This window comes from Rhododendron vialii, chromosome 11a (assembly GCF_030253575.1).
Source record: "Rhododendron vialii isolate Sample 1 chromosome 11a, ASM3025357v1".
Taxonomy (NCBI): domain Eukaryota; kingdom Viridiplantae; phylum Streptophyta; class Magnoliopsida; order Ericales; family Ericaceae; genus Rhododendron; species Rhododendron vialii.
Window position 1 is genome coordinate 38,862,833 of NC_080567.1, and position 14,561 is coordinate 38,877,393.

The 14,561-nt window shown below is 38.2% G+C and overlaps 2 protein-coding genes across 2 annotated transcripts; one reads left to right on the forward strand and one right to left on the reverse strand.

Moving 5' to 3' along the window:
* Positions 1-1,103: 1,103 nt before the first annotated feature.
* On the forward strand, positions 1,104-5,536 carry LOC131308281 (F-box protein SKIP23). The gene is made up of 3 exons (XM_058335171.1): positions 1,104-1,695; positions 2,140-2,865; positions 5,250-5,536. Exons 1-3 carry the CDS (start codon positions 1,180-1,182, stop codon positions 5,274-5,276), a joined length of 1,269 nt encoding a protein of 422 aa, XP_058191154.1. The 5' UTR covers positions 1,104-1,179; the 3' UTR covers positions 5,277-5,536.
* A 2,916-nt stretch (positions 5,537-8,452) lies between these two features.
* Positions 8,453-13,434, reverse strand: LOC131308332 (rop guanine nucleotide exchange factor 1). Its single transcript, XM_058335247.1, has 5 exons — positions 12,783-13,434; positions 12,166-12,282; positions 11,523-12,052; positions 10,482-10,835; positions 8,453-9,166 (listed from the first exon to the last, which is right to left on the reverse strand). Exons 1-5 carry the CDS (start codon positions 13,060-13,062, stop codon positions 8,735-8,737), a joined length of 1,713 nt encoding a protein of 570 aa, XP_058191230.1. The 5' UTR covers positions 13,063-13,434; the 3' UTR covers positions 8,453-8,734.
* Between the last annotated feature and the right edge of the window lie 1,127 nt (positions 13,435-14,561).

Here is a 14,561-nt window from a genome sequence, read left to right on the forward strand (position 1 = left end):
CTCTCCTGATGGGTTTGTTTTTTTTAATAGAAAAACACACACACACCTCAGCACAGACACGGCACACATGCACATCTCTTTTTAAAAAAAATGCACTATAGCCCTTTAAGTTTAAAGTATAACATAAAAGCACCTCATATATTAAGGGTGTTACAGGATAGGTCAAGATGCTTACTACGGAAACAAAATATAATATTGGACAAGAGTCAATAAAAAATGTACTCCTTTTTTATTGAAAAATATAAAATGCAATATTTCATTCTATTTGGTTACTCTATTTTTTATTTTTATTTTTGTTCAATAGAATGCGTTCATGGAACTCTCTGATAATACAAATTTGAGAAAAAACATAAGGAAAATTAGATGACAAAAATTGTTTTACTTTTCTTTTCTTCATATTTTTCGTCTTTTACTATGGAGCGGCCTAAATGATGAGGGGAGAATCGAAATAATTCCTAAAAACCCCCCCAAAAGATAATAACTAGAATAAACATAATTAGTACTATTTCCCATTTCATATTGCCTTTATCTTCATTTTGTATGTTTTCAATCCATTTATTACTTCCATTAGAGGGGCATTGAAATGTTTTAAAAGAAACCAAATCTACTTTCATTTCTAAGAAAATAGCTATGCCTCTTATGGCCTTATAAAAGATGTACAAATTTGAGTTTGACTCAAATTTAATTAAGTTCGACTTGTCAAATTTTCATTGAACTCAAGTACGAGATCCGCTCGAATTCGCTTAAAAGTTTAATGAACGAAAAACATTCTAAGACTTGGCTTGGTTAGGCAGCCTTGCTTTATGCAAGAAGCCAGAAAAAATCAAACAAACAAAACAAAACCAGCCTGAGAAATCAAACAAACAAAAAACAGGGTTGATCTTGTTCGTTAAAAAAAGAAGAAGTAGTAGAAGATGATGATGATGATGATGTACAAGGCAGGCCTAAGTTGGGCTGAGCCAGTTACCATCAAAAGTTCATCCAGGTACAGTCAATGCCCAAAGTAAGGCCAGCCCAACGTAAGAATCGGGTAGTAACGGGGCCTATGGGCTTCTCCAGCCCAAACAAAGTCAAGATCAAGAACCTGCGCCTACTTTTGCTCATCTTCTTCAAGTCTATCTCTCTCTCTCTGGGTTCCTTGCATTCATCATTCTTTCCCAGGAAACGAAAACCTCATCAATGGCGGAGTGGTCCCAACTCCCGAAAGACCTCCTAGACCTAATCGCCAAACACCTCAACACCTCAACCGACCTCCTCCGATTCCGATCGGTCTGCTCCACGTGGCGATCCTCCGTGGTCCCTAATCCCCACACCTCACCCCCTTCCCGTTTCCCAATCCTCCCCAACAACGGCATCTCCGATACCTCCTGGGGTTTCTACCTCTCCAAGCGAACCATCTTCCGCCTCGGATTACCCCAACAACCCTGCTGCATCCAAACACCCCCTATTCCTCACTCCTCCTCCTCCAATGATAATGATGGCTGGCTAATCAAGATTGAACAAGATCACGTCACCCACCTCCTGAACCCTCTCTCCAGATCCCACACCAAGGCCTTGCCCGACTCTTTCCCCAAAAGGCTCGATCTGTTGAACTACAGGGTTTCTGAATTAGGGCACGAGTACATTCTTCAGTACATCAATTATCGCCCCTTTGCGAATTCGATCAGCGATGCGGGGAATCTATACATGGAAAAGGTCAGTAGCTGAGTTGACGACAATCAAATTTTCCACTTTGATATAAAATCTAAGAATTTTTCTAATTGCCCGTGTAAAATGCTAAACAATTGTGAATTGTGTTCAATTATGTGAAATGCGTTTTACGGCATTATATGCACCATAACTGCTGTCCTTAGGCGAGACCTATTTACATATGCCCCCAGGTGGAATTATTTGTAGCCCTGATGATGATTAATAGATTAGCGATCTAATAATTAGAGTGGCATCTTTGATAGCATTGATAATCATGCAAAGCTTTCAAAACATGAACATTTGTCAGGTTCTTTTAAAACACATTGCTTTAGAAACTTTGTGCAATTTTTGGTATGATCTGATTATTGTATACTACGGATTCTTTTTCGTTGACGTTGTGTTTAAATAGTTGCCCCATGATATAGTTTCCTGAATTGGTGGCTGGATCAGGTTGCATTGTGTTCGAGGGCGTGCTGGGGATCTGGGATTGACAGCTATGTGCTATTGACTATTCATGTATCTGGGAAACTGGCCATTTTCAAGTTTGGGGAGAGGAAATGGACTATAATTGATGATTTGCCTTCCCCTTACGATGATGTGATACTGTTTGAACAGAATTTCTATGCGGTTGATAATACTGGCAGGACAGTAATTGTCAATGTCGATGAATCATCTCCGGTTGTGAATTTGGTCGCACATTCTGTTTTCGGTGGAGATAAGAAGGCTTTGGTGGAATCAAGTGGCGAACTATTGCTAGTTGATACATATCTAAGCGTTGGGCCTGAGGATGATTTGGGTTTCGACGAGGGGTTCGAGTTTTATGAGGAATTCGATTGTTATATGAGTGAGAGGACGGTGCGGTTTAAGGTTTTTAGGTTGGATCAAAGTGAACAGAAATGGGTTGAGGTGGATAGTTTGGGGGAGAGAATCTTGTTTTTGGGTGATAATTGCACGTTTTCGGCATCTGCTTGTGATTTTTCTGGATGTAAAGGGAACTGCATAATATTTACGGACCATTACTTCTATTCAAACAGGGAAGAAGATGGTGCAATGAAGGGTCGTGGTGTAGGTGTATTTGATTTAGAGAGTGCTATTATTGGGTCTTTGGCTAATTATCCGGATTACTCCAAGATGTTTTGGCCCCCACCTACTTGGGTTTCTTCAACAATGTTGGAAGTAAGTATAATTTTCTTCCTTTTCTTGTTACTGTGCAGGCCTCTTTTAGTTTATGAATATCAATCGACATTATGTGTGGTTTGTTTGCAATAGAGGAAACCGTAAGTAGGAAACCGTCAAGAATAGAATTAGAAACCTAAGTGAGATGCCAGTAGAAACTTTCGCTAGACAAAGGACAAAGCTTTTTAAAGATCATACTGGAAAACTATACGAATACTTCTTCTTTTTACTTAAACTAGCATTGGGCACGTGCTCAATGTTGGTTGCCATATATTTTCAATATCTAAAAGGGGCAAATGCAGTGCGCAATGGAGGGTTGATGTATGCAACCGTAAGGCTGCAATCAGAGAGGCTGTTTCCGCAACTCGAACATGTGACCTTCGGTCACAATGGAGCAATTGTACTGTTGTGCCAGGCCTGCCCTTCAAAATCTCCAATCAAATACAGTAAATTTTTTGTCAATATACACATTAACAGATTCTTATAGAAGACATTAGACACACGTAAGAAATTTTAATGATAAACAAGTAATCGTTGTGACTGTTTATCAATTATCATTGGTAAGCTTCATGTATGTTTATATATCAAAATTGCCCAATAACCTTGGTTATTTGGCTCCATCATGTTTTGGAAGTTTGTTTTGCCAATTAATCTATTATACTACGTTTGTTGTATGGTACTATTTCTGGTGATTATAACTATCAATCTCTCCTATTAATATCAATGTTCAACCATATTTGTCATTTTTTCCCCATCCAATAGCATATAAAATATTTTAGTGGCCACAAGTTTGCTCCATCATTAGTACGACTTTTGGAGTTAATCATGTTTAGACTTTTAATTGGTCATTATAGTGATCACTAAGTAAAATACCTTGGGCTCCGCTATTGTTATACCATATTTGATACTGTGGCTTAACTTCAATGGTGATCCCCGCGTGTCCACTCAATAAATACATAAAACAACTAAATATCAATACTTAAAATTTAATAGTTCATATTAAGGGTCCTGCGTAATAAATGACAACATGCAATGCAAAGTCTAAAAGCCTGATGAACAAAATTGGTGGCTAGAGGTGGCAGTTTAGGGATGTTCTACATGAGTTTTGTGGCTGTAGGATGTTTGGGTAATAACTTAGGAAGAGGAGGGTATAAAGTTAGGCACCGTCTTCTCTCGCCAACAGAAAATAATGAGTTGAAGCGATGAGTCTTAGAATGGCACATATTTCTTTGCGAGGCTGCCAAGAACTTTGGCTCTTAGTTGCACGAAGTGGAAACGGGGGTGGGAGCGGAAGCGGGAGCGTGAGTGTGAGCGGGGGAGCGCGGGAATGTATAAGTCCCCAAGGTTGGGAGCGTGAAAGGAACGTCAACATATATGATGAAAATAATTTAGCATAGAATATATACTTTAAAAATACAATCATTTTAGGAAGTAAAACTGTGTGCCTAGTCCACCATGAGCTTAAGAAATGGGCTAGTGTTACAATATATGGGTTTCTCTTCAAGATATCATGACTTGGGTTAGATATATAAACCAAACCAAACCAAACCGGACTTGGGTAAGGTTGTAATTTAGGAAAACAATAAAGGTCACAGACGACAAGACGTACTTTCGGCAAGTGAAAAGTAGTCCAAGAGCTGCTTGCAACTCCCTCTTTGAATATAGTTATGGATATACACTAGTTTTGTAGTTAATTTCCCGTTACATATTTCATAAAAGTTTCCAAAGTTAGCAAATGGTTTCCAAGAACTTGCTACGCGCTATTGAAATTTTCTATCTCATTCTCCTTGGACATTTTAAGAAGATACTTTTATGTTTGCTAAAATTTTCTCCAAACAAAGCTGTAGAATTTGCAGTAGGATTGAAAGTCTCCTGTCTCTTTAGTTTCTTTGGTGTTTCCCTTAACATATTGTAGAACTTGTCAAAATGTTTTGCCAAACTTTCAGAAGCGTATCGTACCTGTATCGGAAGCCTGTTTCCCCTTTTCAAATAGAGGTTCTGGTGTTATTTATAAAATAGCTTTTGTTTTTGAATGGGCTACGAAAAGGTACTTTATTATAGAAGTAAAAGCAAATTGCAAATATTGGAGGGCCAGTTCCAGCGGTCCACCAGATGCTTTCTTGTCATGAAAGAGCATTTTTACCGGAAGAGGGACGACTAAAATATGTGGTTTTTATAACAGTTGCCTCATGTTGAAAAAACAGCTTGCCGATTTGCTGCTCTGCTCTGCTCCTTAACACGAATTATTATCGTATCTTATACTGGATGATATGTGTTCCAGAAGCCTTTTTTTGCTCCTTGCTTGTTATTTGCTTATCCTATTCTAAACGTAATTCTTAGTCTTGCGTTAACTAGTAAATTAATTTCTTGATGGGTTTATGCAGGTTGGGTTGAATCAGCTCGGTATCTGACTTTCTTATCTCCCATTTGGGTAAGGGAAATACAGTAGTTAATTGCGAGATGGACGTCGTCAAGCACACAATATCTGCATCAGCTTTGTCTAGGTTCTGGTGCTTATGTAAAGGAAAGTCCATGGAGATGGAGTCTCTACTCCCTTGATTTTTTCTGTCAAAATAATAAAACATCTCAAGTAAAGTGTCCTATTATTCTTATTGTAAGGATAACAATCTATTTATTTCGTGTAAAAAATCAGCTCCATTTTTTTTTTTAATTTTAGTTTTCAAATAGGTTGGAATATTTATTAGTCCCTCTACTTGTTACTCCACTACAAAAGTCAAGTACTCCGTCCCACAAAGAAAAGAATGTCTAAAATCAGTATTCACACCTTTCAAAAGAATTATTTATATTTCATGTAGTAATATATATTTCATCCGTCCCGATTTGTTTGTTCCTTTTCATTATTTGGGACTTCCTATAAAATTGTCTATATGTTTTAATTTATAATATTTTTTATATGCAATATGGATTTTGTTTGATAACTCTCAATTAGGTCTAAAAGATGGTATTTTTGAAATTATGTAAAACATTATAGATTGTGAGATATAAACAATTTTTGAAAGATGCGTATGTCGAAATTGGACAAACAAACTAAGACAAAGGAAGTAATATTTTATTTTATGATTTTAAAAATTTTGCTTAATAAAACTAAGTGAAATCTATCGAATAAGATTTATATTGTATATAAAAATCTTTGTAAAATAAAAATAATACTTAAGTTATGGGAGGGATTCAATGAACTGGCATTTTAACTAGGCAACAATAAGGAAAAAGGAGCGGCCAAGGAGGATTTGATGTACTTTTGCCTCTGCACGCTGAACTGGATATATTCATCGGCCATTTAGTACTTGTTTAAGAAAAGAAAGGGGAAATGATTTTGCCACTTCTTTTTTTTTTGTTAACGTCACCGGTCACTCTCCTGTAAGTGTATTTTTGAAATGATTTTGCCACTTTTTTTTTTTTTAACGTCACTCCCCTGCAAGTGTATTTTTGCACCAAAAATACACTTACAGGGGTGCAAAAATACACTTGCAGGGGAGTGACGTTAACAAAAAAGAGAGTAGCAAAATCAGAGGAAAAAAAAAACTCCAAGAAGCCCAGAATTTGCAACCCCTCTGGCCCCAAGCAACAACCATCAAACAAGTTGTGAACCCTTCCACAGCCACAGCCACAGCCACATACATTTTACAGAGACCCACACTTGCAAAAATTCTAGAATCACGAACACATACATAAACACTTGCACACACACTCGCATACTGTGTGCGAACCACAACACACTCTAGTACGTGGGACTGATTGTGTGGCTCCCACACAACATGTGAGTGTGGGTATGCAAGTGTTTGTGGTCCTAGTATTACTTCTCGCACGTCTGAGTGTTTTAATGTCTCTCTATTCCACTCACGGCAGCTGCATCTTCAAAGTGGACTAAAACTGAGAAATCTTTTCACTTGCATAATTTTACCTGGAAAAACTCGGAATCCTTTTTTGGGAAGGCGTAAATTATAACCTACCAAAAAAAGAGAACAAGGAAATAGCCTTGTAATCCCCAACGATGCAGACGCAAAGCCAAAAAACATGGCCAAAGGAGACAAAGTACCAGAATCAACACTTACAGAACCAAAACAAACAGGAGCAGCTGGCAGCAGCTACATGTCACCAATTACGAATGAAACTAGGGGGAAGGCTCCAAACTTCTTGAATCCTCTACGGACTCACTAGAAGACTTAACTGCCTTCCGAGAGCATAGACAAGACCGGATACCCTCTAAAATTCCATGAACCACCACATCGGAATTGGATCCCCTAAATTGAAACATACACAAATTTCGTTCTCTACCCAACTAATAAATGGAGGCAACAAACCCCAATTTACGCACTGTACTTGAATATGATTATTTAGTGCTGAAAGACAGACATTTAACAATCTCCATGCCAATGCTCCGAGGAACAGCAAACATACATGGTAACAGAACAATAACCCTAGCAAAGCCACCTCAAGTTTCATGAGAACAGCTGGAAATTCCACTCCACAGGTATCGCTGCTACTCAGGCTACTAGTACTAAATACCACCGCAGCTACTACAAACCCCGACTGCTTTACTGCTGCCACAGCAAGTTTAAAATGTTGACATTTCTCTCAACAAACCACAACCACACAGTAATGCAACTCAGCCAAACTGAGTAAAGAAGAGGGAAAACAAGATTACCTGATTCACAAGCACTAATGAAACATATTGTTAGAAATATCATGATGGCAAGACAATCCAAGAACATAACTCTATAACTGAAACCACAAAGCAACGTCTATGAGTTTCGAAAGGGAAATTAACTTTAATTTTGTCATCACAAGATTGGACCAACTGAAAAAATTTCACAACTTCCATACAAGTATAAGATCAGTCATTAGTTGCATATAAAATGCAGGTTCAAAAAAGCCTTATTTTATTGTCAAAATATTCTGAAAAAGATCGAAACCAAAAAGTTATGGATTTGGGATCCCGTAGTGCCCCAAAGCACTACAACCCGTAGTGCCTCCAGTTGTGGGCTTTCCATAATCTATATCGGTTATCAAAATTGTTCATTCTGTCAAGAATATTGAGTCGATCATTCATGCAAAATTTAAATTAAATTAATTGGATATTGGTAGCAATATGGTCGGATACCATTTATTTTACAAAAATGGATGGATAATATGATTTAGAGAATAAAATATCAGATAAATGTGTCTCTTGTCTACTAATGTCCGATCTATATGATTTGTCGTACACATGTTATGTTCAACATGCCTGAAAAAATAAACATTTCTGATCACAAATGTAAACTCTAGAGGGCCCACAACTTAGGACACTACGGGGACCCCAAGTTCGTTTGTTTCTAGCTGACAGTACTTCCTAGCTAACCTGGGTATATTTTTCGCAGATACACAACAATACTGGAGGGAAACACACGATCTACCACTTGCTATTTTTCTGGGGTCAACCTAACAAGCCATATGTTGCGGGAAAATGCTTTTGTCGCTGGGAAAGAGGAATGCATTATACGGGGAAGTTCGAACTATATAGAAGCAATCATTCTAGTTAGAGGAGTATGACCAAAATGGTATGACAAACTGTTTTAGTGAGAAAATGTTTGTCATCGGTAAGTTTCTTGCATCGCTTGATTTCTGAAATCTAACAAGATTGTCGTCCTTAGCAATACGTACAGACAGGGTGATTTTGCTACACCCAGAGAAAGCAAAGTTTTATTTTTCATACGCAGAGCAAGACAGCGTTAAACCACCTAAAATTGAGCCTCATTAGCTTACAAGGATAAAAAATGAGGTAACCCAAATTTGATCCACCACAGTTTAACCATGCCAGCCCTACTATACCAACGTAGCATCCCAAATGTCACATTGGTGAATGAACTACTTAATCACGCTCAGGAGCATCCCCATAAGCTCTTCTGGAACCAAGGTTCCCAGCATATGACCACAGTTTGTCCAAGTCAGCGGGCTTTGGTATTTCAAACTTCTGGCAATGGTGCCGCTTAAGACCATTCTTTTCTGAATATTGTGTTGCCTTACCTGGGCTTCGAACTCCGGGAGGGGAAGAACATAAAGTTGGTGTCGCATATGGTGATGAATAAGGGGTGTGCTGGATGGAGAAGGGACTGGGTGACATGCGTTTTTGGATAGGAAGACCACCCAAACCTCCCCGGCTGCGTAGGGACATTGATTCTGCTGCAACACATAGTTTTGTAGAATCATCTACGTAAAGAACATCGTCAATCCTTGCCATTACATTGAAGGCCAAGCACTCCATTACCCTTGAATAGCTTTCAAGAATTGATTGTCCAACATCCTGCAACAAAAATAAACAAGGCAATAAGAATGGTCCTGATCCTGAAATGGTCCCAACAGGACTATCCTCAGTTAACGATTGACTGATCACTGCAACGTAACACAGATATGTCATTCCAAGTGTTATAATGATATACGGATGTGTCATGGTACCGTGAAACAAAACAATTGTAGCGTTTATGAAACGAAAGTGGCCAATAAAACAACATTAAGTAATTGACTACCATATGAGCATAGAGGAAGTCATAATTGCAGTAAACAAGATTGATCCCACGTGTGTGATCCTAGGACATGGCTTGTTTGCAGTCCAATTGTGGGTTGCAACCGTCCCAAAGCGTTTTTATGGTCCAAATTTGCCAATAACATGTTACCAGTAAGACATTATTCCTACTGGCATGATACTTTAACAAATCAAAATCATTGATTGTCAAGATGAAAGGGCGAGATTCAACTGCAGAGATTTTTTTGGAGAGAAGCTGGGTTCTTTATCCTGTGGGACTACTATAAAGTCCAATCACACATTTAAACAAGTAAATGGTAGTGGCTTCATTGAAAGATGAAAATGGTCGTTGCTTCTTCTGCAATTGCTTTTAAGTACTGTACAAAGTCCACCAACGGGCATATAGAACTCTGCTATAGTTCCTCAATCCAGGTCCATCAAATCTTAAATAATTAGAAGCAAGGATAGAACCAGGGAGACAAATGGCAGCGGTCGCCACCGCAATGATTTTCAAAAATGCTATCCTTGTATTAAATCAAAAACATTATCCCCAAATTACATAGGACCACCACCACTAGTTTTTTTTGTTGTTGGTTATATTGAAAGTCTTTAGTCCTCCACATTTCGTTGTAATAAAAGAGGCCCAAAAATAGTCAAAGCCAAATTTAATGGGACAAGTGAAATATTCTGAAACATGAGGTCTGAATTAAGAAAATCAAACTTCAAACTGTCTTTTATGCAAGCTCTGTTTGTATTAAGGTGTTACATCAACACAAAAGGAAAGAAACGTAAGAGCAAACCAATGAAAGAAAAACACAGCGCGTCAAGCAATGTCAACGGGCTGTGATAAGTGCACACGAAAACATCATTCATTATAATTTTTAGTATGCTATTTTGAAGTTTTTCTGAAGTCACCATCTTTTTATCTTTTTGAATATACATGTTCGCCATCATTCAGGTAAAATCCTAGCTTCGTCCTTGATTACAAGTAACAAACTAGCTATATGTGGTAACTCTGTGATGAAGAATCTGAAGTGTTGAATAATAGGTAATTTATTCATTAGTCACAAGATCAAGAGAATAGTTAGAAAAACACCTTGTTGTATTGAATTTTGCTCATATCCAAAGCAGTCTGTGGGAGGCTAGGAAAACGAACTCTAAGGCTACGTAATAGGGTCATTGCTCGTTGTGCTAGTATAAGATGTTTGTCGCCATCAGCAACAAGCCGCTTGACCTTGCCTCCCCATGATGAACGCTTGGCTTTCAGGTGATTTTTATGTTTTCTCTGGTCTTTCTGCTTCCCCACATGAATAGCTGCCTCAATCCTGTCTGCCACTTCAAGCGCGTGATATTCAGATGACAGGTCCAGGCGACCAAGTATACATTCCGGAGAGAACTGCTCAGCAGTTATGTAGCGATATATGTCATCGCCTACACAAGCTTTTCCAGTCTGGATTGGCAATTGAATAACAAAGAGACAGAAGAAACATTTCAAGAATTAAATCCCCCGTGCTGATGCCTCTGTCAACATATAATTATTACTTCCAAGAATAATTTTTAGACTTGTGAGCAAAATAGTCAAGACGCCAAAATCTAAATTCAATTCATAGATATAAAATCTAACTAAACAAGATCTAATTTCTATATAGAAGTCTAATAACCATCCTTTTCTAATTTTTACTTTGTGAATGCTTGTTCCATTTCATGCCAACACTGGACTCCAATTGAAAACCCATGTAAAAACTATGCGGTTTAGTCCAAGGTCGTTTCCAATATAGTTGACACGTTGCTGGATGAATCATCCATTTCATGCCAACACCGGACTCCAATTGAAAACCCATGTAAAAACCATGCGGTTTAGTCCATGTTACTCAAGGTCGTTTCCAATATAGTTGACACGTTGCTGGATGAATCACTAGAGATGTGTATCACAGCACAGGTGTCGCAATTACTTAACTTTTCCTAGTAGTAAGATAGAGGAAAAAGTAATTATCACGCCACAAAAGTAAGTTTTGCCAACAAACAAAGTAGAGGATCAAAAAAGAAAAAACAAAGTCAATCATATCCATATGGAGACAGAATCCAGTATAGCAAGTAAATACTTGAGCATTAAACAGGCAAAAAACTGAAACCATACCTTGGGTAAGGTCTCCAAATAGGCACTTGGAATCTCCATTTCAGCGAGCACACTAGTATTGATTGCCATAGCTGCCTTCAATATCTGGCCGGTGCAGTCCCTGCACCGCAGCAACCTCTTCCTTGCTTCCTCTGATAACCCCTTTGGAGGGACTTTTGGACACGGGAGCCACCACTTCTCTTCCTGCCTAATTGAAGGCCTCCCACTAGATGTAGGAGATGGATACACCTCGGCATAAGGCTCAAGTGCGCCCCCATCAACGTACCAAAACTCTGTCTCTTGAAACCCATCTAGCATACCTATTAGCATAGCGTCAATTTTCTTGAGTGCAGGGAGATTCATGTATAAATCAGACCTTGGTCGCGTGGCCATGACTTCATAAATGCGTCCATCAGGGAATTGTTGTCTTGACGGTACAAGTTCTACTATATAATCACTAACACATAACAGCCATTTCATCTCTCTGCACCACATTGCCTTCTTCTGTGAGGCCAATGGCTCCAACCTCCATAGCTCCCCAAACACAGTGGCTACATTGCAACAACAAACAAAACGACGAACAAGAAAGAAAACACATTTCAGTGAACATGATACATCTAAACAAACAAACGTTACACAAAGTAGACAGTAGATTTGAACGAACCAGAAAGGTTTGTGATCGCATTTGAGATTGCAAGTGCAGTACATACTCCTTTACCCCCTCCGGACATGTCTTCCCCTAGTAAAAGCTTAGCAAATCTCTCCTTCATCATCTCATATTCTGAAAATTCATGAACATAATGAGGAAATCAGCAAATGCATACACCGCAATTCGCAAAATAACTTATGGCTTACAAATTTAGTGTACAAAATCACATATACAATCCTGGCATCCATACTTCACACGCCCATAGTCAAATGTATCATACACCGAAGCTGGAACAGCAATTTAATTAGCCCATATACCAGTAGTTTTGGTAAGTTCAAGGTAACAAAAACTTAACACTGATATGTGAAATGTACTGACCGGAACAGCAAATACACACGAGTGACACGACCATAAGCAAAGTACTTTAAACTTAGATTTAGGTAGATAGATGTCAATAAACGCATACGCTCGCAGGCATTAGTTGTAAAGTTGAGGACCGTAAAAACCTAGTCACTCGCTGAAGATCAAACAACAACTTAATTGGCTCATGTAATAACATCAATTTAAGGTCACAAATTAACAAATGTTACAAATTACATACAACAACAAAACTGGCGAAATGTAAGTCTAACCGGACAAATCGGCTTCACGTTTCTCTGGCTTCTCGTCCGAAACCAACACATCTTTACCGGAAACCAGCGGGAACGTGAACGCCGGCGGCTGCGCAGTGGCCGGAAAAGTGAAATTTGCGGTCTTTAGCGGAGAGGAGGGGATCGAACTGGACGCACCTCCTCCAGTAGCGAAGGGGCGACGCGAGAAGCTGCACTCACTCTCCGACTCGCTCACATCCGCACTCAAGCTGTAGCTTCCGCAAGGCTCATCGGAGGCGTCTTCGGAGGAGACACTCCCCATGTGTCAGTAACTGTAGTGATTTCCGAATGGTAATTGAGATTGTAGAGGCAATGTAGGCTTGTAATTTGCGTGTTGTTGGGTCTGATTTGGAAGAGGGAGTGGTGGTGAGGATTGTGGAGAGTGAAAAATTAATAAAGCGAAAGTGGATAAAGCAATACAGGTTGGTCTTGGTTGGTTCACTCAAAACGTACTCTATCTCTTTCTCTTTTTCTCTCCGAGACACACTCTGAGAGATGTTTGTTTTGAGAAAGCGATAGCTGCAAAAGTATGTACTACTACAGTATGTTCTCTCTCTCTCTCTAGCATAATGTTGTTTTCTGAGTTGTTGTATGCAGACGAAAGAGGAAACGGCGTTTGGAGAAGCTGTCTTCTGCAATGGCTTCCCGACACGGTCCTTTTGTCTTACGTGGTGTGATTATATTCCACGTAAGCAGATTTTAGAGATGTGGACCCACATTGACCTGCACCCCTCCCTGTTTTTTGAGTTGAGTTTTGATCACCCCGTATAAAAAGAGTAATTATTCAATACTTTCAGAATATATAATTAATATACTCTTTCCTATCACATAACATGTGGATCCCATATGTGTTTCTTGTGTGGATTTCATATGTTATGTGAACATGTGGAAGAGGATGGAGTACTTTTTTCATATACTCCGAAAGTATTAAATAATATTCGACTTAAGAGAGTGAATATTATATTCCTTCATATTGGTTAAAATGGTGTGAATTAATATATTGTAAGTATGAGACCTATGTTCACCTTCTTTTAACAGGGGGAACAAAATTGCACTCCTATCTTTTTTCCCCAAAATTTTACAACAAACTAAAAACTTCCTCCAGAGTCAAAACTCACTCTACTCAAGATTACAATATCAAGTTCTCCCTCCGATCAAAAAATAATACTCCAGTGTATTACTTTTGTTCCATTATCTGTTCATTTTAGATTTGAATATGGGGAAGTGATTTTCGCCTCTTTTTTACAAAAATCCACACTCTCTTTGTCTTTTGTTTTTAACCACATGAATTGCGGATCAAAAAAAAAATCACATGAATTTACTATGTTGGTTGCTTTAATACACTCTTCACATATTCCAAAATAATTTTGTAAATTCATGCAGATAAAGATAAAAATGAGAGTGTGAATTGTAAAATGGGGAGTGTGAAAATCCTTTCACTTGAATATAGTAAGTACTACACTTTTTTTTTTTTTTTGAATTAATTGATTTTTTGCTTTCCTTTTTGAGAAAATAAAGTAACTTCCAAGAAAAATTGTAGCTTAAATGTTGAGAAGTTGATTTCTTCAAAGTTTAATTTTTACGTGTCTTGAAAAATTGAAATTCTAAAATTGAATAAAAAAATTGGGATGAATGAAATAATATTTACTCAAAATTTCTTTTAATGAGTAGAAGCCCAAATCGTTACTATTGTGTTTCCGTTATATTATTTGACTACAAGCTATGAAGCCAATTACAATAGTTAAGTTATTTCCGCTAAAT

Coding starts and splice junctions, on each gene's coding strand:
- LOC131308281 (XM_058335171.1), top strand. CDS start 1,180: ATGGCGGAGTGGTCCCAACTCCCGAAAGACCTCCTAGACCTAATCGCC. Junction 1,696..2,139: donor GGAATCTATACATGGAAAAG/GTCAGTAGCTGA, acceptor TGGCTGGATCAG/GTTGCATTGTGTTCGAGGGC. Junction 2,866..5,249: donor TTTCTTCAACAATGTTGGAA/GTAAGTATAATT, acceptor GGGTTTATGCAG/GTTGGGTTGAATCAGCTCGG.
- LOC131308332 (XM_058335247.1), bottom strand. CDS start 13,062: ATGGGGAGTGTCTCCTCCGAAGACGCCTCCGATGAGCCTTGCGGAAGC. Junction 12,283..12,782: donor ACGTGAAGCCGATTTGTCCG/GTTAGACTTACA, acceptor ATGAATTTTCAG/AATATGAGATGATGAAGGAG. Junction 12,053..12,165: donor TGCGATCACAAACCTTTCTG/GTTCGTTCAAAT, acceptor GTTGCAATGTAG/CCACTGTGTTTGGGGAGCTA.